The sequence below is a fragment of the Lutra lutra genome, chromosome 1 (assembly GCF_902655055.1).
Source record: "Lutra lutra chromosome 1, mLutLut1.2, whole genome shotgun sequence".
NCBI lineage: Eukaryota > Metazoa > Chordata > Mammalia > Carnivora > Mustelidae > Lutra > Lutra lutra.
The window spans coordinates 95,494,367-95,517,898 of record NC_062278.1 but is presented as its reverse complement, the minus strand read 5'-3'; the positions used below and the strand labels follow the sequence as shown (position 1 = coordinate 95,517,898).

General features: G+C 36.7%; 1 protein-coding gene across 3 annotated transcripts in view; it reads right to left on the bottom strand.

The window, feature by feature from the left end:
* Positions 1–23,532, bottom strand: part of PRKCI (protein kinase C iota) — a 70,714-nt gene that overhangs the window by 27,350 nt on the left and 19,832 nt on the right. Inside the window, exons 2-7 of one of the 3 annotated variants that reach the window (XM_047730264.1) lie at positions 11,962–12,184; positions 10,935–11,024; positions 9,001–9,051; positions 5,171–5,256; positions 3,519–3,659; positions 154–208 (exon numbers count right to left, since the gene is read on the bottom strand). In XM_047730264.1, coding sequence (XP_047586220.1) covers positions 154–208; positions 3,519–3,659; positions 5,171–5,256; positions 9,001–9,051; positions 10,935–11,024; positions 11,962–12,145 — 607 coding nt within the window. In that variant the 5' untranslated portion in view covers positions 12,146–12,184. The remainder of the gene's footprint in view (positions 1–153; positions 209–3,518; positions 3,660–5,170; positions 5,257–9,000; positions 9,052–10,934; positions 11,025–11,961; positions 12,185–23,532) is intronic. The other 2 variants (XM_047730254.1, XM_047730272.1) reach the window with 2 other exon arrangements.

Below are 23,532 nucleotides of genomic sequence, written 5' to 3'. Positions count from 1 at the left end.
AAATATTATGATGGAGAGTACCACTGCAAAATGGGGCTAACTTTTATTTGTGAAGAACATAAATGGTTTCAAGCTTAAGTTAAAGAGTCACCTAAAGAAGTCTTTAAATGATATTTGCTGATGAATGACAGTTTCTGCCAGTGTCATTCTTACCTGTCTGTGCATGGTCTGAATGCATGGATGACTGGTCCATGGGCATCATTGGTTCCTACAAACATTTCCAAAGACACAGTAACTTAGCAGGTTCTTTCTAAATCCCAGTAACACTATAAATTCAGAAACATTTCGACGAGACACAGCATATTAAAATTTAAACTTGAAAGAAAAGAACTTAATAAATGAAAACTGCATTACTATGTTTGATTATATGAAACCATGCAATATTCCTGTGAATGAGATAATACTAGTCACATTTCACAGATAACAGAAGAAACAGAAAACTAACTTCAGACCATCAATTAGAAATCAGATTGAACTTCTATCTACTTTGATTTGTGTTTCTTCTATATTATTCTTCCTATGAGCTCCACACATTCACTTTACATCTTTGGCAAAGGGAGCCTCTAGTCCCTAAGTTCCTTAGTTGAGTCTGAAGATGAGTCTATAAATCTAAAATTTGGTGGGTTTCCCATTTTTCTGAAGATTCTCAAAGGTGCCAGTGATCCAAATAAGGAAAAGCAATACATTCTAGAAACTGACTTAAAAAACTCACTGCCCATAACCTCAGGAAAAATGTTAATTCAAACCAAAATGTTCTAATTCATTAATCTTGGACCCAGGTTTAACAAATACCAACAAAAAAGGATAAAGTTGAGAAGGAGCATTAGCTAAGACAGTTTTAAATTTTTTTAAAGATTTTATTTTTAAGTAATGTCTACACCCAACATGGGGCTCAAAATCACAACTCTGAGATCAAGAGTCACACATTCTCGGGACGCCTGGGTGGCTCCGTGGGTTAAGCATCTCCCTTTGGCTCAGGTCATGATCCCAGAGTCCTGGGACCGAGCCCCACATCAGGTTTCTTGCTCAGTGAGGAGCCTGCTTCTCACTCTCCCTCTGCTGCTTCTGCCTGTTCATGCTCTCTCTCTCAAATAAATAAATAAAATCTTAAAAAAAAAAAAAGAGTCACACATTCTACTGACTGCACCAGCCAGGCGCCCCTTACACAGTTATAATTTTAAGGCTGTCTGGATAGGCTCCTGGATTTTACAATGCACTTAGTGATTATCAATAATCACTAATTCTATCCCTCTTTCCTCCTACATTTATAAATTTACATAGGTCATTCCATCACCTAAGAATACTCAAGAATGTTACAGTAGCCTAAATAAATTATGTTCACAATTTTTGGCCTAGTTTTTTTTTCCTTAAGATGCGATTTTCACCTCCCTACTGATAATCCCACTCCTGAGCTTAAATGAACTAGCTAAATACTTCTAATACCAAAGAGCCACCAATGTGGAGCTCAGCGCAGGGCTCCATCTCACAACCCTGAGACCATGACCTTAGCTGAAATCAAGAGTCAGTTGCTTAACCGACTGAGCCACCCAGGAGCCCCTGCATCCAGATCTTTTTAAAAATGCATATCCTTTAAACCAATAATTTACTTCTGGATTCTTAAGGAAATAATAAGATTTATTTGCCAGAAACTTCCTATGATTTTCTTTATAGGAAAATGTAGAAAACAAATCAAATGTAAAATCATGAGGAACAAGTTAAGTAAATTGTGACATAGATATGTAACCAAATATTATGCTAAAATTGAAGAGGATATAGATAGATATGGAAAGGTGACCAAAATACAGTTAAGTGAAAAAAAGGAGTTAAGGAGAACAGTATACGTATGATCTCACTTTTGTTAACAAGTATGTAAAAGGGGCGCCTGGGTGGCTCAGTGGGTTAAAGCCTCTGCTTTCGGCTCAGGTAGTGATCCCAGGGTCCTGGGATCGAGCCCTGCATCGGGCTCTCTGCTCAGCAGGGAGCCTGCTTCCTCCTCTCTCTCTGCCTGCTTCTCTGCCTACTTGTGATCTGTCTGTCAAATAAATAAATAAAATCTTTAAAAAAAAAAAGTATGTAAAAGAATGAGACTCAAACATTAAGCACATTCTGATAAACACTCCACCTTCTATGAAGCGGTCTCAAAAACAGTCTACAAAAACCAAAAATGAAAAGCCAGGGGGCTGCCTGGGTGGTTCAGTTGGTTAAGGGTCTGCCTTCAGCTCAGGTCATAATCCCAGGGTCCTTGGATAGAACCCTGCATCAGGCTCCCTTGCTGAGCAGGGATCCTGCTTCTCCCTCTGCCTCTTTGCCTGCTCCACCCCCTACCCCTCCAAACCCCGCTTATGCTCTCTCTCTGACAAATAAATAAAATTTTAAAAAAGAAAAAGAAAAGCCAGAATCTAATTAAACTTCTAGATCCAACTATAATACACAGAAAATAAAAAGGACAGGGGAACATTTAAAACATAACCATAGAGAAGCAAAGAGAAAAATACTGCAACACTTTAAATGACAACATAATTTATTCTACATTTAAATTTTAAGGGGTGAAAAAGAGAGAGAGAAATGGAAGAATCAGTAGTGTTGAGAAAATATCTAGGACACATATCAGTCAAGTGCTTCAGAATGAAAACTAAAAATTTTCACGTTTATGAGGCAAGTGGAATGTTGAACATTGCCTAGATGAATATTTGATATAAGGAATTTGCTTTTTTGTTTTTAAAGAGTCCTTATCTTTTAGATTTGTTTTAAAATAACACAGGATGAAAGCAGGTTACACAGGTGGGGGTGTAGCTGAACTAAGACTGGTCATAGCTGGTACCTACTGAAGTTGGGTGACTGGTATATGGAAGTTCATTATACTGTTATAGTGACTCTTAAAAATATTTAACATTTTTTCTTACAGAAATTTCCTATATGGAAAAATTTTAAGTATGCATGTAAATTTGTACAGAAAAAGTTCTGGAAGGATATACACCAGAAGACAATTACCTTTAGACAGTAGATTTCACGGGGGATTTTTATGTAATTTTTCTTTATTTATCTATATTCCCCCTTTTTTCTATAATGAACACATTGTAACTGCATGTTTAAAATAGAAAGTGAAAGTAAAAATTTTAAATTCAAAATCTCCCCAGTAATCACACACTTTAAATAGCAAACATGAAGTCTCTGATTCTTCTTGCCTGATCTCTGTTTAGTGTAGATGCTAAAACAAAGGGAGCTACAAACTAATGAGTTTATCTTAAGGAAGAAAAAAAGGCTCTTAAATAGTTCTTCCTACCTCTACCTAATTTAACCTGATGATTCTGTAGCAGATTAAATCAAGAAGTTAGCTACATAACATAAACAAATTTCTAATAACAATTCCAAAACTCACAATATGTCAACTGGACTGTAAAGTTAGGTTCTGTAACAACAGTGCTCAACTGTGATTCCTTACCACCCGTGTATTATAGCCCTCCATCCTAGCAGTGTTACTGAAAATGTTCTATTAAAAAAAGACAGTTGTATCTTACCGGTGGCATAGAATGCCGCCCACATTCGATGGTGACAAGTTTGTGGCACTTCTTATGAACAAGGAGTTTGCAGTTGATACACTTATACCCCTGACGTCCAAGTCCCCATATTCGGTCAGTACAGATGGCACAGTGGGCACGCTGGAAAGAGTAATTCAACAGCAATTTATTAGCAAATAAAAAGTCATAATCATTTGCCAAAATAGTGAAAATAAGGGGCAGCTGGGTGGCTTAGTCAGTTAAGCGTCTGTCTCTTGATCTGGGCTCAGGGCATGATTTCAGGGGGGTGAGATGGACCCCTGTCTGGGCTCTGCACTGGGTGTGGAACCTGCCTGGGTTTCTCTCTCTCCAACTCCCTGTGCCCCTTCCTATCCCCACTCACTCACTTGCTCTCTCTCCAAAAAAGAAAAAAAAGGTGAAAATGAATGGCTTTCTTCTCTAACTCAATTCCCTTCATCAAACATAACTTTTCTGAAGCTATAATGGTCACAGAAAAATAAACAGAGAAGAGTTATTTGCAAGAGTGAAATTTGCAACCATGTTGTTTTCTGTTTTAAGAATTTTTAGTCTTGGGGCGCCTGGGTGGCTCAGTGGGTTAAAGCCTCTGCCTTCGGCTCAAGTCATGATCCCAGGGTCCTGGGATCGAGCCCTGCATCGGGCTCTCTGCTCAGCGGGGAACCTGCTTCCTCCTGCCTCTCTGCCTACTTGTGATCTCTGTCTGTCAAATAAATAAATAAAATCTTTAAAAAAAAAAAGAACTTTTAGTCTTCGCATAAATTCAGAGTACTGAAAATAGTAAAAGTGAATTAAACTTGAAAAGCATTCGGCAGAAAAAGCTACAGAAGGACTCCCAAGCAAACATCAACCTTCCAGACTGTTCAGAGGTCAAATCAAAGCCCTGCTCTCTCAAAGAGCAATTCTTAAAGTGACTTGTTCATTTCAAAGCTCTGTTAGTATCAGTGCTGCTGGGAAAAGGATTTGGGGAAACTCAGGTCATAGCTTTTAGTTACATGAATTAATTCAGAACATGGCACTGGTTTTACAATGGAAATGGAGTCCATATTTTTATAGTTATCAAGAGTAGTTAAAAACAAGGACTTCTGGAAACAGACTTCTTTCAAACCTTGGTTCTGCCACTTACTAGCTGTGTCATCTTGGGCAAGTTACTGAACCGCCCCACACCTCAGCTTTTTCATCTATAAAACAGAAATATATAGTACCTAACTCACAAGGCTGTTGTAAAGATTAAATGGGTCAACAGATGTCAAGCATTTGGAAAAGCACCTGGTACTTAGTAAAAGCTAGATAAGTGGTTTGCAATTATTATTTCTCAAACAGTGAAAGTTAAAATCACATTAAAAGGTTTGCAAAATAAACTTTGCTTATTTCTGGTTGTCTAGAATTATAGTAAAAAAGCCAACTTTCTTTTAGCTAAGGTAACTATACAATTCAATCAGAGGTATTTTTAAGAGTGAAAGGAGATGCTATTAAAAATTACCTCAAGATAACACGGACACTGCCCCAGGCAAAATGGGAATGTGTCACCCTACTGACTCCTTTAATAAGGGAAAAGAAGACTACCTTTCTTTCACAGTAGGGAGGAAAAAAAACAGGTATCTCAAGTTATTAACATTCTACAAACTAAGGTTTACCCTGTTGAAACGCTTGGCTTGAAAAGTGTGGCCATTTGCACAATAAAGCTTTCTCCAGCGGCGTGCACCTCTGCGATAGATAGATTCTAAAGAGAGAGAAAACGTTAAAAAAAGGAAAAAGACCCCTGGGGATAAAAATATATTATATGTTTAAAAAAAATAAAATTTATAAAAAAAAAAAAAAAGGAAAAAGAGCAAGTGTGAATAAAAGTCTTCTTATAATTAAGTCTGTGACCTTCTTTCATGATATTCACTTTAAGAAACTAATATTCTTTTTTTTTTTTAAAGATTTTATTTATTTATTTGACAGACAGAGATCACAAGTAGGCAGAGAGGCAGGAGGAGGCAGGTTCCCCGCTGAGCAGAGAGCCTGATGCGGGGCTCGATCCCAGGACCCTGGGATCATGACCCGAGCCGAAGGCAGCGGCTTTAACCCACTGAGCCACCCAGGCGCCCCTCTTTTTTTTTTTTAAGAAAAAAATATTCTGATAAAAACCTGAAAGTGAAGAAATAAAATAGATTCACCAAGGGATTAAGGAAAACAAAGCCTATGGAGCAAAAGTGTATTAAAAATTACTATTAAGGCTTTTCTGTCTTTTAATTTTCCCCCCAATTTTTGCACACTTGGGTGGCTCAGTCGGTTAAGCGACTGCCTTCACCTCAGGTCATGATCTCAGGGTCTTGGGATCGAACCCTGTGTCTGCTTCTCCCTCTGCCCCTCCATGCCACCCCCACCCCTCTCACTCTCTTGTGCTCTCTCTTACAAGAATAAAATAAATAAAATATTTTAAAAAAAGATTTTCCGGGGCACCGGCTCAGTAGGTTAAAGCCTCTGCCTTCCGCTCAGGTCATGATCCCAGGGTCCTGGGATCCAGCCCCGCATCAGGCTCTCTGCTCAGCGGGGAGCCTGCTTCTTCCTCTCTCTCTGCCTGCTTCTCTGCCTACTTGTGATCTCTATCAAATAAATAAATAAAATCTTTAAAAAACATTTTTCCCCCACTTTTAATTTTGAACAATTTTAAGCCCACAGAAAAGTTGAAAGACTATAACAATGAACAGTTAATCCTTCAGCAGACTTACCAATACCTAACATTATGCCGCATTTGCTTCTTCTCTTTTTGTCTGCATCCTTTAAAAGTAAGTTGCGGACAGAGCATCTCACCCTTAAATACCTAAGTATCCACTTACTGCCTTAGATTAAGGGTGTTTCCCCTAATGCTATTTAACCCTAACACCATTACCATGTCTTAGAAAATCAACATTAACTCAGTATCACCTAATAGTTAGTATGCAAATTGCCCTATTTGCCCTCAAAGTACCTTTCATAGCTTTCTCTTTCTCTCCAGGATCCAAGCAAGATTCAAACATTGCCTTTGGTTGCTATACCTTTTTTGTCTCTTGAATGTAGGCTGAAACAGTCATGCTGCCATATTTGCTGTTTTTTCTTTGTGATGTTGATTAAAAAAAAAAAAAAAAGAGTCCAGGCAGTTGTCTTATATTATGTCCTACATTCTGCATTTGTCTGCTTCTTTATTAGAATCAGTATCAAATACTTTTGGCAAAAATAATACATAGGTGATATATATTGCTTGTCGTATCACAGTAAGAGATACACAAATGCAGGGCGCCTGGGGGGCTTAGTGGGTTAAACCTCTGCCTTCGGCTCAGGTCATGATCTCAGTCTCAGGGTCCTGAGATGGAGTCCTGCATCAGGCTCTCTGCTCAGCAGGCTCTCTGAGAGAGAGCCTCTCATTCTCTTGTGCCTCTCTGAGAGAGAGCCTCTTATTCTCTGCTGAGCAGAGAGCCTGCTTCCCTCTCTCTCTGCCTAGTTGTGATCTCTCTCCCTCTCTCTGTCAAATATATAAGTAAAATTAAAAAAAAAAAAAAAAGATATACAAATGTCAGATTGTTGATTCCCAGTTCAATCACTCTGTTAAAGGCAGTGACTGCTTGTTCTCTTCACTGTAAAGATACATTTTACTTTTCATAGATGCTCTAAAGGGGACACTCTGCAACCACAAAATATTATCTTCCCCACTAATTTTTTTTTTCTTAAGAGGGGGAGAGGGGCAGAGGAAGAGGAAGAGAGAGAATCTTAAGCAGGCTTCATACCCAGCACTGAACCAAAGTGGGGCTGATCTCATAACCCTGGCATCATGACCTGAGCTGGAAATCAAGAGTCAGAGGCTTAACCAACTGAGCCACCTAGGTGTCCCTCCCCACTAATCTTTAATCCAAAGGTTTTTATATTAATACATTTTCTAAACAAACTAAGAGCTTCCATAAGACCAAATCTAGTTGACCTGTGTAATTTTGGTTAAGTCAATCACTATTATATATATTGCCTATTAGTCATTACTATTAATATTCCATAGTGATAGTTAATATTGTAGAAAGATTCCATTAGGTTTCTAAACTCATATTTTAAAGCCAATGTAGCACTGGGTTTACCATTTAAAATTAAGATAGAAAAAACTAGTGAAATGCTCTAAATTAGAAATCTTAAGATAGCATAATACAGAACCTTAAATACAGATACTTTTATTTTTATTTATTTATTCTGTTAGGAGTAACCAAAGCAGAAAGTTTCTGTTAATTATATCTTAACCTAAGGGCACCTGGGTGGCTCAGTCTTTGATCCATCCATCACTGGAACTCTGGCAAAATATTCTTCTCTGAATCCAGACCTACATTTTTCACTACTGCTTCAGGGTTCTACCTACTTCCTTAAATTTCCACATCTTCCTAAATAGTACATTCAACTCTCTATATAAACATTCATATATCTTTTATTTTTCTTCACCAAGTTGCAGGAAGAGTCACAGAACTGGGGCGCCTGGGTGGCTCAGTCAGTTAAGTGTCTGCCTTCAGCTCAGGTCATGATCCCGGGGTCCTGGGATGGAGCCCCATGTCAGGCTCCCTGCTCAGTCAGGAGTCTGCTTCTCCTTCTTTCACTGCCCCTCCCCCCTGCTTGTGTGCTCACTCTCTCTCTTTCTCTCTCAAATAAATAAATAAAATCTTAAAAAAAAAGTCACAGAACTTAAAGTTTAAAACTATTTCATTTAATTCAAAGGAAAACACTCATCACAATTCTTGTAAAGTCATGCATATGTGCAGAAACCACAAATGAAAATGAGTAATATACACAACTAATAAGCTATACAAAATATCAAAAGCAGTAACTTATGATCATAAATAAATTTACATATTTAAGTTCCATCAGACCAGATAGTTGTTTGCTCTTTTAGTTCTTTTTACTAATGGTAACTATCAGCCTAGACATTCGAAAGAAAATCCCTAACAATTTCTAACTATGCATGCTCAAGTACTTAGAAAGGAAGCATCATGTTACTTTCAAATGTTACACTAAAAAAACAAAAATAAACAATCATGTTTCTTATGTATATACATGAATATCTATGTGTGAACACATACAGATGCAGAAATAAACAAACATAGAAAATGTTAATAATTGGTCAATGAAGGCAAAGAATATCTTTGTGTCTTTGTTTTCAATGTTGTTTCAAACTCTCCATAGGTTTGAAAATTTCCAAAATTAAAAACTAGGAAGAAACATGACTTAAAATTCACTTAATTTTCCTCTCAAATGTACAACAAATACTCATGTCAGTAACTTGTAACTAAAAACTGCCTGATTTTCATCTGGCAAAAGTAGAGAATTTAGGCAGTTGCTAAGATAGCCTAAATTAGACTGAAGAATGGAAAAGAAATGAAATGGACTAAAAGTTCTAGTTCTGATTTCCTTTCACGTGTGCCTTTATGCCATAAATAACTCTACATTCAAAGATATGAAGTAAATACACACTCACTGTCTTCTCCTGGACATGGCATTCCAGGACGTTCTGGTACACAAGGGAAGACTAAAAGAAAAGAAACTAAAATTAATATAGAAAATTGAAAACATACAAATTACATAGAATTTTAAATTCTAAATCAAAAAAATTGACCCAAATTTCAACCTGACCCTCTCTTGACACAAGATATTTAGCATGTGGTCAGTAATATTTTTTCAAGGGATTGGTTTATTAAGTCTATATGAAAAAAGTTTTCATAAAAGTTAACAGCCAAAATCAAATGCATTAGAAGCTCAAATTATTCACACTAGTCCCTATTATGTTACTAATTGATTTTTTTGCCCTTAGAAAAACCTTGAACTATTTCCTTAAATCTTTGTTGTACTGTCAAGTTTGCTAAAATGAAGAACTAAAACTGAATTAGAAAAATGTATACAGGAACGCCTGGGTGGTTCAGCCGGTTAAGCGGCTGCCTTCGGCTTAGGTCATGATCCCAGTGTTCTGGGATTGAGTCCCAGGTCTGGCTCCTTTTCTCAGCAGGGAGCCTGCTTCTTCCTCTGCCTCTGCCTGTCACTCTGCCTGTCTGTGCTCTCTCTCTCTCTCTCTCTCTGACAAATAAATAAATAAAATCTTAAAAAAAAGAGAAAAATTTATACAAATATGAACACAAACCATTACAGTTCTTAAAAGATGTATACTGAATTTAGGAAAAAATTTACAGCACTAAGATTACCCAAATCCAAAAAATATACTTTTTATCTTAGAAACTACAAATTTATAAACATGTTAATTCAGGCCATTTTCATAAAGAGATAGAAAATAAAGACAGTATATTTATGAACTAGTCAACTATTTGTAGTCTGTGATGTACAAAAGGACATGGCTTAAAAAAACACACGAAGTATGAGAAGCATGGGCCCTTATATATTCTTAAAAGTCGAAATATAAGCTAACTTCAGTTGTGCTATGGTATAAAAATAACAAAAACTTAAACTGTTTAATATTACTGATCAATCACTTCTTTCAACCTTCATTGCAGTTTTATTCTAGAAAGAAATGACTCCAAAAATGGATGACTTTGAAGTTCTGCTAGGACCTCAACCAATTAGATTACGGATCCCTTAGGGGAGTCATTATCTCAAACTCTGAAGGTAGAAAATATCAAGCTACTGATTTTTAAAAGACACACTGTAAAGAAAAGTACAAGGGAATAATAACAAGGTGTTGACTCACTATACTTATGGGCGATTTATATTTGTTCAAGTTTTAAAGAGTTCTCTAGGTTTGGCCTCCTAAAAATATTACATGAAATATTGCCGATGAATTGCAGTGAAATGCGATATATTAAGTGGGTTTTATAGGACATAAAAAATTTGAGGGGTAGCATAGTAGAATGAAAAGAACAGAGACTTGGAAGCGGAATACCTAGATTCTATACCCTGGTCTACAACGCACCATTACGTGATGACTGAGTTTCTTCTCTTCTCTACCACTAACCAGCTTGTGGGCCTGCAGATGTTTAACACAGTAATCTCTATGACTATGTAAATAGTTTCACTGTTACCCTCAAATAAAAGAAAGGACATTTCAGATACCTTCTCTTTGGAGATCATTATTTGTATACACTACAAAACTGCAAGGGAATGACTCAGGAGAATCCTACTAGGCACTCAATTTTAAATTCTCTCTTAAACTTTGACGTGAAACACTTGAGAGAAGATCCGTCTAATATCCACGAAGGCATACCCAAATAACAAATTTTCCAAGAGTATAAGATGATTGATTTTATTTTCTCTAGCATTTGAGAAACTACTGAATATGAGCAGTCACATAGCAATGAGGGTAGAGATTAAGAAAATGACATTGGGATTATGTTTTAAAATGTCAAGAATATAGGGTTTAAAAAAAAAATGGAGCTCTAGAAGAGTAAGAAATGACTACTTCTTTACCATGAATCAGGAGTTCAGAATCCTTGTTTAGCTCATAAAGCCTAAAGGCTTCTTCTAACTCCAACTGAGATGATACTGTACACGGGTCTCCTAAAAAACATAAAAAGTAAAGCAAAGCTCACCTTTTAAACTCTCTAAAATGTCATGTTCAATAAGCAATTTTCATTACATAAAATCTTGAGCAAAAACAATTCCCATTATATAAAATCTTGAGAAAAACAATTTTATACACACGCACACACACACACACAGAAGTATTTGGCAAGGAAAAATTTTAGATATTTAGACAATTCTGTTTTCTAAAGTGGGTAACATAATTCCATTTTTATTTCTACAAAATATTACATGAGGCTCATCAATACCCAATTTGATACATACAAAAAACATTTAATTCTCAATAACATAGATATTCAGAATAGAGCAAAAGGAATCTACCCTGACCACATTTGGACTGTTACTACAAGATGACTAATGGCCAAGGACAAGCTTTCTGTTAACGTTCCTCTTTAAAGGAGGAAGTGAAAGTGGTTTCACTGCCATAATGTCATCATTCTGTCAAATTTTTCCTTCACCTGTGAGTCTTTCCTCACCCAAGAGGCTCACAAAGAAGAAGCACAGCTACTAGAGTACTCCAGACCTCAGAGAACCCTGCTTGAGCTCTTTCAAACGTGAATACATAGTTTTAGGAAACTTACCCACAGAAAGGTTAAGGGAGAAATACCTCCCTAATCAACCAGCCAAAGAACTGAGTCATCCCTGGCCAACAGTGAGATGGCACATCTCCCCAGATGATGGCATTCCTCAATGAAAAAATCATTTTGATCATAGCTGGAGCCTGAGCTGGGTCCTCCTCACAGCAATGCTTTTGCACATTCCTGTGGTTACACCAAATGTGACCACACACAAGATGCCACCAACCTTATCCAAACCTCAATCACTCTCAGCAGAGAACTATGTCTATTACTCAAGAGAGAAAACCGAAGCCATCTCCTGTCCTCCAGTCTCAAAGAAATGAGTGCCTCTGTACCTTTCTCCAACTTGGAGACTCCCTTAAGGAATCTCTTCCTTTTATCTTCTCTGGGCCTTATCCCATTAGTCCCCTTCAGTTCCGTTTTCAATTTTCCTTTCCTTCCACTAGCTCTTCTCAGGCAAAGGCATGTTTGAGTCTCCCTCTCAGCATCTCCCTCACACTCAGGTTCCATTCTCTTCATTCAGTAGCCACATGTCTCAAGAGCAAACTGAAGACTGAACTGGAGGGGGTGGGTGAGAAGAAGGGGAAGAACGAAAGCCTTTGGCTTTTGACTTCATACTTTTCTTTTGTAATTTTAATCAGAGGTTTATAATCCTTTAGGTTTATTAGAAATAGCTTTTCTTAATATCCAGAGTGACTCCACCTTGCTTTCTCCACTGTTCCTATCCTCTCAAAAATTCTGCTAACCGGTTTTAGTCCATATGGTCTACTAAAAGTGCTATATTCACAGTCATGAAGAGAGCTGCTAAATCCCCTTTTCTGTCTTTACTCTAATGGACCTCTCTATGGCATCTAACAAAGTTGCCCACTGACTATTTACAGAAACTCAGCATCTAGGTTTCTTTTTTTTTTTAACTTATTTTATTTAAATTCAATTAGTTAACATATAGTATATCATTAGTTTCAGATATAGAGTTCAGTAATTCATCAGCTGCATATAACACCCAGTGTTCATTATATCACATGCCTTCCTTAATGCCTGTCACCGAGTTACCCCATCCCTCCACCAACATGCCTCTAGGTTTCTAAACGCCATTCTCCTGGTTTACTAACTCTCCTTTTTAACTTTTCATTTTTGAAAATTTTCTTTTTCTTTTCAATTCCTTTCCTTTCGTTTCTTCCTCTCTCTCTCTCTCTCTTTCTTTCTTTCTTTCTAAAAGTAGGCTCCACTCCCAGCCTGGAGGCCAATGCAGGACTTGTACTCATAACCTTGAGATCAAGATCTGAGCTGATATCAGGAGTCAGACACTTAAACAACTGAGCCACTTAAGTGCCCCTCATTTTGGAAATTTTCAAACATATTACCAAATCTGGCTTCCCCTTACATATCCACTCACTTCTACGGCATCATTCTGCATAAATCTCTTTAACTTAAGATTAAAATTCTTTAATATGATCACAATACCATTATAAACCTATAAAACTAACACAAATTCATTTTATATAAAATATCCCAATGTAACCATATGCAAAAGAATAAAGTTGAACTTTTATCTCATACCATAAATAAAAATTAACTCAAAATGGAACAAAGACTTAAATGCAAGAGCTAAATCTAAAAACCCTTGGAAGAAAACATAGGGAGCAAGCTTCACGATGCTGGATTTGGCAATGATTTCTTGGATTTGACACCAAAACCACAGGCAAGGGGAAAAAAAACAATGAACATTTCTCCAAAGAAGATGTATAAATAGCCAATGAGCACATGAAAAGATGTTTAACATCATTAATCATTAAGAAAGTGAAAATCAATGAGATACTGCCTCCTTGTGATGAGACTACACAAAAAGGGAGAGAGAACCAACTATGCCAGCATCCCAGTGAGCCTCCACATGACTCCACACCCAGCTGCCCTCTGATTGCCACTGCATGAGAGACCTCTAGTAAGACCAGCAGAGCGAGTCAACTCACAGAAGTGTGAGAGATGATAAAATAAAGTGGCGGGGTTTTTTTTTTTTTAAGCTACTACACTCTGAGGTGAGTTGTTATGGAACCAATACCTTACAACCATCTTTCAAGTAGAATCTTGAAATTCTGTGAATCTTTACAAGAGCAGGACAAATGCCACCTCTTCTGAACAGCCCTACCTAAGGATGTAATATTTCACATTTTATGAAAAGCCTAGGATAACCTAATTTTTAATAATGGTTTTATTGATATATAATTCACAAAGCATTCAATTTACCCATTTGAAGTGTAAGTGGCTATCAGTATGTTTGCAGAGCTGTCAACTATCAATAGAATCCGTTTTAGAACATTTTTATCATTTCCTCCTCAAAAAAGCCCCTTGCCCATAGTGGTCACTCTCCATTTCCCCCAACCTTTCCTCCTATTGCCAGACCTAGGCAACCACTAATCTATTTTCAGCATCTATAGATTTGGCTTTTCTGGACATTTCATATAGATGGAATCATACAATATGTGGTCTTTCATGTCCCTCTTTTCTCCCTGAGCATGTTTTCAAGGTTCCTCCATGTTGTAGCATGTATCAATATGTCAATCTTTTTAAATTTTTTATTTTTTTAAAAAGATTTTATTTATTTATTTGATAGACAGAGGTTACAAGTAGGCAGAGAGGCAGGCAGAGAGAGAGGAAGCGAAGCAGGCTCCCTGCTGAGCAGAGAGCCCGATGCGGGGCTCGATCCCAGGACCCTGGGATCACTACCTGAGCCGAAGGCAGAGGCTTTAACCCACTGAGCCACCCAGGCGCCCCTGTCAGTCTTTTTTATTAGTGAATAAGACAGCAAATATTCTTTAAGTCTTTGTGTATTTGAATAACTTCTCATGATGATTTCCTACAAGTAGGATTGATTAAAGTGTGCCCATTTGGGGCACATGGGTGGCTCAGTTGGTCGGCTGTCCTACTCTCGGTTTCAGCTCAAGTCGTGACCTCGGGGTCATAAGATCAAGCCATGTGATGGACTCCGCATTCAGCGTGGAGTCTACTTAAGATTCTCTCCCTATCCTTCTGCATCCTCCCTGCCCCTCTCCCTGCTCGTGCTCTTTCTTTCTCTAAAATAAATCTTTAAAAAATAAAATAAAGTGCCCCCATTTAAAATTTTGACAATTATCCCAAAATTTAGAATGACAGGAACTCCAAAAGGTTATCATATATACAAGTGTATCTTTCCTAACTCCCTATAAGTAATTATTAAATTTTAATTATTTTTTAATCTGGTAGTGAAAAGGTCTTATTTTCAAATCTTTGGGTTTTTTAACTATTAGTAATTTTTTAGTTTTTTTGGCATTTATGAATTAGCTATCTACATTTCTTTAAGTAGATTTTTCATCTATTTTTTTTTAACCTAATTATTTTATATTAGAGATACCAACTCTCTGGAAATGTTACAAGTATTTTCTGTCAGCTGTTATTACTCTTATATCTGTGATTATGGTGTTTTTCAACATAAAAATTAGAGTAATTCTTCCCTCTTTACATTTCCTTTTTGAGAATTTTCCTGTTTATTTTTCCAAATGAAACTATCAGTTTTTTAAAAATCCTATTAGAATTTGGGGGGGCGGTCTTTATAGATTTATCTGCAGGGAGTTCTCATTTTACACGATACCTCTTCCTAACCCCATTCATTTAAAGTTTTGCTTATAGAATCCAGTTGTTTTTGTTTCAGTTTTCTTTACATGGGTTCTTCACATTCCTTTAAAGTTTACCCCTAGATTTTAAAAAAATCATGTTGTTACTACGGATGGAATCTTTTCTTCTGATTTATTTTCTGACTGAGTATAATTTACATAAAAGAAAGATTGGTTCTCTCATACATCCAGTCTTTAACTTGGTGTTATTAATATTTTAAAGATGCTAGATAAAAAATAGTGAGTCAAAATGATTCAACCAGGTTACATAGATACACCATTTTTGGATCAACACTCAATACACTGATAATAACAAGTACTGGTGAGGATCAATCCATACATAGTGCTGATGGGAATGTAAAATGGTGCTGCCACTTTGATAAACAGTCCGGTAGTTCCTCAAAAGGTTAAACATAGTTACCATATGACCCAGCAATTCTTCTCCTAGGTATATATCCAGAGAAATGAAAACATATGGCCACACAAAAAGTTGTAACTAAATGTTCATAGTGGTAGTACTCATAACAGCCAAAAAATGGAAATAACCCAAATGCCTGTTAATTGAACAAGTACTGATATGACACATCTAGATTAGGCAAATCTATAGAAACATAAAGTTGGGGGCCCCCCGGTGGCTCAGTTGGTTAAGCAACTGCCTTTGGCTTAGGTCATGATCTTGGAGTCCTGGGATCAAATCCCACATCAGGCTCCCTGCTCGGCGGGGAGTCTCCTTCTCCCTCTGACCTCTACCCTCCCTCTCATGCTCTCTCTCTTTCTCAAATAAATAAATAAAATCTTAAAAAGAAAGAAAGATGAAGTTGATTAGTGGTTACCTAGGTCTACGGGCTGCAGTGGGTAAAGAACTTAGGGGGAAACAGGTAATGAATGCTAATGAGCATGGGATTTATTTTTTGGGTAATGAAATGTTTTAAAATTGATTGTGGTGAGGGTTGTGTAACTCTGTGAATATACTAAAAACTCCTTTAAATAATAAATTATATCTCAATGAAGCTGTTTTAGAAAAAATGTTTACATAATGCAGCATTTTTATAAATGTAAGTCTGACAGCAAAGTAACATTCTAGTCCAAAAGCAGAGTCTGTCTTTTTTCTGCCTCAAAGAAATAAAGTAATTCATTCACAGATTCACTTTCCCAGTTACCCAAATTTCTACCATTTTGCCACATTTATGAAAGTGAAAGTCAATTTAATTATATACCATTTTCAATATACGTTAAAAAAAAAACTTGTTTCTACAGTAGATTTAAGTATAAGCCAAAAATAAAAAAGCAACATAAAAAGTAATGAAAATTTCACATATCAGTAAGTGTGTAAATTATTCTTCCAGTTAAATAAGCCAACTGACTAAATTAATTCTAAATAATGAAATATTCAAAGAATTCTAGAAATAGATTGAGTCTCAAATTTAATTAACACTTCATTTCCAATTTTCCAGGTGAGGAAACTGAATCCACGCTGGCAAATACATTTAAACTTAGCTCAGGTTGTTTTTAAACAATGAAAACATAGGTGTTACTATATATATATATACATATGTGTATGTATATGTATATATATATATGAGGGCTGCAGTGGGTAAAGAACTTAGGGGAAATAGGTAGTGAATGCTAATAAGCATGGGATATATATATACACACACACACACATATATATAGTAACACCTATATTCTCATTGTTTAAAAACATATATATATATGATATATATATGTCTGTGCACACATATCCATTCTCTCTCTCTGCAGAGGCTTATTACTTATATTGTGAGGATAATGGGAAAACTGAAGATCATATATTTAAAGTGACTCATAGTACGCTTGGTCCATTATACATGTGGCTTTTATTATTGTGCTTTGACTAAATGCCGTGAATGGAATTAACTATTGTTAAAAGTATCATTACAACCATATTTAAAAAAATCAATCTTTCTCTTCTGCTAGACACTGTCTTTTTGCCAGACTAGTACCTGCTTGTGTTGGTTGAAACCTAGACTGGGTGAAGTACCTGTATTCAGTATTTACCTAGAGACTGATACTTTTGAATAATCACAAGTGTGAAAAGAGGAGTTAATTACTGACATTACGTATATTCAAATCTATTTTGTTTTTATCTGTGGTTCAAGTATTACCTTTTTGGGCCAACTGTTTCATGCCTGATAAAGCAGGACACGTAACTCAGAAGTAAAACATTCCATGAAGAGTCATCGTGAAACAAAGATAGGAAGAAAAGCTATTTCTCAAAGCCCCCCTCTATTACTAAAGTCCAAATTCACCTCCTGAAACAGACATACAGCCAGAGTGAGATCTGCTATGGTCAATGAATTTCAAGGTAATAAAATGTGTGTATTATAACCAGCAGATCAAGTCTTTCTTTCAATGCATCTACATTTTCTTTCACCTATGAAAAGAAAGAAGAAAATAGGGCCCTGGACCTCAGGTGTTTGATAAATATGCAAGATTCAGTTATTTATGAGATAACCTGACAAGATGCAGAACTTAAAACACATACATAGGGGCACCTGGGTGGCTCAGTGGGTTAAGCCTCTGCCTTCGGCTCAGGTCATGATCTCAGGGTCCTGGGATCGAGCCTCGCATCGGGCTCTCTGCTCAGCAGGGAGCCTGCTTCCCTCTCTGACTACTTGTGATCTCTCTCTCTGTCAAATAAATAAATAAAATCTTTAAATAAAAAAATGAAACACATATATAACTCTAGTTATATTAGGTATTTCGGCACATGACTCAATTCAATGCCCCACACTTAAGAGAATCAACACAGCCTACAACCAAAGTTGGCAACCGTTAACATTTGCCTGAGGTAGTATCACCACAGTCCTCTCCCGGAGACCTGAGTCTGCTGTAGATTTACAAACTCCCCGTTCCCACCGAACCTTCCTACTGCCATCCCCCCTCTGGAAACTGGGTTCAGAACACTACATACTACTTGTGAAAGCTCCTGCACTCCCTGCTCTGAAGGGCTGCATTGCTTAAAATACAGATATGCAAAAAGTTTCCAAGAATGCTAGAGTGTTTAAATGGCCATCCTTTCAATATTAGGCCCAATCACAAAAGCAGTGGACTCCTGGCTTCTGGCTTGCTTTTCTAGAAGGTGGAAATCAGTGGTTACAGAAGGATATGCTATCCTATCAAGCTGCCCATCCTCAACTTCCACTTCTGGAGATGACGAGGTAATAGGAACTGGATTCAACCCTCCACCTGAAACACAAGAAAACTACACAAAACAAGTAAAAAAAAAGATTCAGGAGACTGGAAATAAGCAACAAAGGATCAACTATTTCCAAGTAACTTAAATGCATCCCTAAACAAAACTCAGAAATAGTCATAAAAATACAAATATAGCCATTGCCAATGTCACAATATCCAGGATCCAGTAAAAGAGACCCAGGCACATGAAGTAGCAGGAAAATACGAACCACGCCAGGAGAAACATCAATCAATTGGAATAGACCTTGAAAGATGAAAGAATTTATAGGAATGGATATTAAAAGTTGTTATAATTATATCCAATATGCTCACGAAGCTATAGGTATTGGGCATGTCAAGTAAAGATGGAAGATAAAGACCCAAATTGAACTATACTAGATGGGATTAATGGCAGAAGAAAAGACTGGTGAACTTAGACAGGCAGCAATGAAACTACGAAAATGAAAAGCAGAGAAACAGACTGGGGGGATAAAAAGGGAACAGAGCATTAGTGAGCTTTATGACACCTCAGGAGAACTAACATATCTATAATTGGAGTCCCTAAAGGAGGGGTCTGGTGACAGAAAAAAAATTGTTTGAAGAGATAATGGTCAAAATTTTTCCAATTATAGAGAGAAAAATCTTAAAAGCAGCCAGAGAAATATTACATAGAGTAGAACAAAGGTCACTGACTGCAGATTTGCATCAGAGACAATGCAAGCTAGAAGACAGTGTACAGAACGCAAAAAAAATTAAATTAAATTAAAAAAATTATTTGCCCAGCAAAATTATCTTTCAAAAACAAAGGTGACCTAGAGAGCAGGAAGCCAGAAATCTATTTCACAGAGAAATTTATAGGGACAAAAAGACAAATTCATAGAGACAGGAAGTCTAAGAAAAGCATGTGAGGAAGAGGAGCTGGAGGAGGGGAAAATGCGGAGTTTTTTTTTTTTTTAATTTAAATTCAATTAAGGGAAATATTACTTAATAGGTATAGTTTGTTTGGGATGATAAAAAGATTCTAGAATATGGTAAGCATATGTTATCCTATTATTCACAATTTTATGCAACCATCCCAATTGATACCTTTTTTGCATAAAATTGTGAATAAGCTTAATGTCCCTGAATTGTACACTTAACAAAAGTTAAAATTTTATGTTAGGTATATTTGACCACAATAAAAAAAGAATTTTAAAAAAGAAGTACACTAGTTCTCTAGGCACATGAACAGACCTCAAAACATATGTCCAGTAGAAAAAGAGGAAGTTTCAAAATACGTGCTAGTATCATTTATATGAATTTAAAAGCACATGAAAACACTGCATTTTGTTATTTATATATATAGAATAGTGACAGAAAACCAGATTAGTGGTTCTCCTGGAGAAACTCCTCCTCCTGGAGATGGAGGGATGTGAGTGAGAAACAGTCTGGATTATAAACTTTTCCTACGATAGTAGTTATCCCTTAAAATGTAACTGGAGGTGGGGATGCCAACGAAGAGACCTTCACACAGACCACAGTGTAAGTTGGAGTTTGGGATCTCTGGTGACCAGTCAGGATCTTATGGCCCCTCTTGTCTCACCTGTCAACTCATCTCCACCCTACCACTGCAAGGGATTTTTTCCAGGTGGGCCCCAGTCTGATCCCCTTGCCTTTCAGGCATCTACACGGCCTGCTGTATAAATGGCAGCAGCCAGAGTTTACCGGACAGAATGCCTGGAGCACAGAGTTGGGACAGAGGCCAGAACTGAAAGAAGGGCTTGAGGACTTCTCTAAGTCAGCCAGTTGTCTTCAGTGTGGGGTACTCTATTCTTGGGAGTGCAGAAGACTTTCCAGGGATGACCGGGATTAGAGGGTTTTTAAAAAGGTATCAATTTGCCTATCCTCAACTTCCATATAAATTCTTTTCTAAAAATCATCAGCCCAAGAATGCACCTGGGTTGTAGTACCCCACCTCATCTCCTTTTCAAATACGTGTTTTCCTATTTTATTTTTTAAGAAGGATATATACCGGGGAACCTGGGTGGCTCAGTCAGTTAAGTGTCTGCCTTTGGCTCAGGTCATGATCCCTGGATCCTGAGATGGAGCCCTGCATTGGGCTCCTTGCTCAGCGGGGAGCCTGCTTCTCCCTCTCCCTCTGCCTGCTGCTCTGCCTACTTGTGATCTTTCTCTCTCTCTCTGTCAAATAAATAAATAAAATCTTAAAGAAAAAGAATAAATAAGAAAGGATATATACCTACCAGATGATCCAGCCATTCCACTTCTAGTTATTTGCCCATGAGAAAAGAAAATCTGTATTTATACAAAGACTCATATGTGACTGCCATAGAGCTTTTATTTGTGATAGCTCCAAAGTGCAAACAGCCTCAATGGCCATCAACAGAGGAACAGTTCAAAGACTGCGGTACATTCATATAATGGAATACCACTCACTCGGCAATAAAAAGAAATGAACTATTGATACACACAACACACAAATCAATAATTTTTCTCAGTGAAAGAAACCAGACTAGCCTGCCCCCCAAAAATGAATACATACTGTGCGATTCCATGACTACAAAACTCTAAAAAATGTAAACTAATCTACAGTGACAGAAAACAAATCACTAGTTACTTGGCATAAAGGGGTAGGCGTGAGGAATTGCAAAGCACACTGAAACACTTGGGGTAATGGATATGCTCTCTATCTTGTGATGATGGTTTCCTGGGTGTTGAAACTCATCAAATTGCACGTACACTTTAATATGTACACTATATTGTGTCAATTATACCTCCTTCATTTTTATTTATTTAAGATTTTATTTATTTGGGAGAGAGAGAGAGAGAGAGAGAGAGAAAGCAGACATAAGAGCGCATAAGCAGGGGGAACAGCAGAGGAAGAGGGACAAGCAGACTCCCCACTGAGCTGGGAGCTCAACATGGGGCTCCACCCCGAACTCTGGGATCATAACCCAAGCCAAAGGCAGATGCTTAACTGACTGAAGTATGCCTAGGTGGCCTTTTAAATATAAATAATAATAAAATAATAACTTACATGTATTATTGGTGAAAAGTATAACAAAAGGCAGAATATTTTTGGAGGTCAATTTGGTACCACCTATTTTCAAGGACACTTTCCATTTCAAGGAATTCACCCTATAAGTAATATAGTACAGGTTTCCCAAAAAAAAGTATGTCCAAAGATAGTCTCTGCACTAATATTTTTTATACACTACAAAATAATCCAAATATCCATCAAAGGGGGATTGGTTAAGTTATATAAACATTATATAAACCACGTTATATAATTCTACATACATTGATATGGAAAGATAATCCACACGATGTTAAGTGAAAAGGTGGGTTAAATAACAGCCTGTACAATATTTGGCTATTTGTAAGAAAGGAAAAAACTGTTACCCAATCCCTTCTAGTTGTATATTCACCAAAAAAGACATCATTAATTTGTTTATAGGAAAGATCTCAGGTTCTGAGGATCCTCAGAGATACTTTTTCCTTCAAACAAATCAATATTTTTGTTAAAAAGCAAGCACCACTCAATAAAAACTTAACTAAGAAATAAAATACCCAAAGGTTAGTTTCTAATAAAAGAGAAGTGACAGAATAAAAGCAGTTAAACATAAACCTGGTAATCAGATTCTGAATGAATTAGAAACTGATGGAATTAGAAATTTAGAAAATACTTAATATTAGATTGTGAATATAAAAAAGCATATCCTTAAGGAAAAACAGTCACAATTAAAGTTTGATGAACTAAAAAGTCATTTATCATTCTCTGTCCCATACTCTCTCCTCACATGAGAAGGGAGGTATAATTGTTACAAAATTACTATTCATTCTAAAATGTTTAGTTAGATTAAGCAAATCAGTTTTTCCACAGACACATCAAAACAAATCAGTAAAACTGGTTTTGAACACAAGGAAAAAGAATGGCTGTCATAGATCTACTTTAAGAAATGAAGTAAGCTTGTGATCATTATTTGCTCTAACAGAAAAAATACCACAGTTAAAAGCTTAGCTTCTAGACAGTGTTGCTCATAAACCAGAGAAATCATAGTCCTGTGTCCCACTGATTCTGAAGAGAATTTTTTCTCTAGATAAGCACCCCTGATGCCTACCTGGCTAAAAATAAAGGTAACAAAATTACAACTGAAAAATAATTGTAAGGAAGTTAAAAATAATTACTACTGTCTCTATATGCCTAAAATTAAGAAGGGACTGGTATCGAAATTAACCAGGGTAACAAGGATCACATAGGAATCAGCAGACTTTAATAGGAAGTTTAACCTTTTACTTGAATGAGGCTATAGTTTTATAGTTCTCCCCAGAAAATTAGGACATTTAATAGCTATTTAGAGACAAAGAACTTTGAATTGCATTATAAAAGGATAAGACTGTTTCACCAGAGAATTAATTTAATTTACTATGTGAATCTGTTAATTAAAAATATCCTATAATGTTAAGAAAAAATAGAATAAACCACAACTCCCAACACTTAAATCTTCAATAATGTACATAAAACTACAGGACAGCCTTGCTTTTAGCCTTTTCTACAACTCATAAATGTTTTTCGAGCATACTATTATGGAGTACTGCTCTAGGCACTGGAGCTCCATGACAAAGACAAGATCTCTGTTCTCATGGAGCTTCCATTCTACCATAAAATGAGATTCAAAGTGAACAGGAGTGAAAGGCTTCTTGGAGGACAGGACATTTGAGTAACCTGAAGGACAGGAAAGAGATAGCCATATAACAATGTGGGAATAGAGCTTCCCAGGTAAAGACAATACAAAGTATAAGAGTACTATAAAATTTTGTTTCATTTTATTTTATTTTATTTCAGAGAGGGTGAGAGAGATAGGGGGAGGGGGAAAGGGAGAGAGAGAATCTTAAGCAGGCTCCATGCCCAACCTGGGACTTGATCTCACAACCCCAAGATCATGATCTGAGATGAAATTAAGAGTTGGATGCTTAACTGAGCCACTCACGCACCTCAAATGCTATAACAATTTTTAATGGATTATCTCTAAATCAATTTAATAA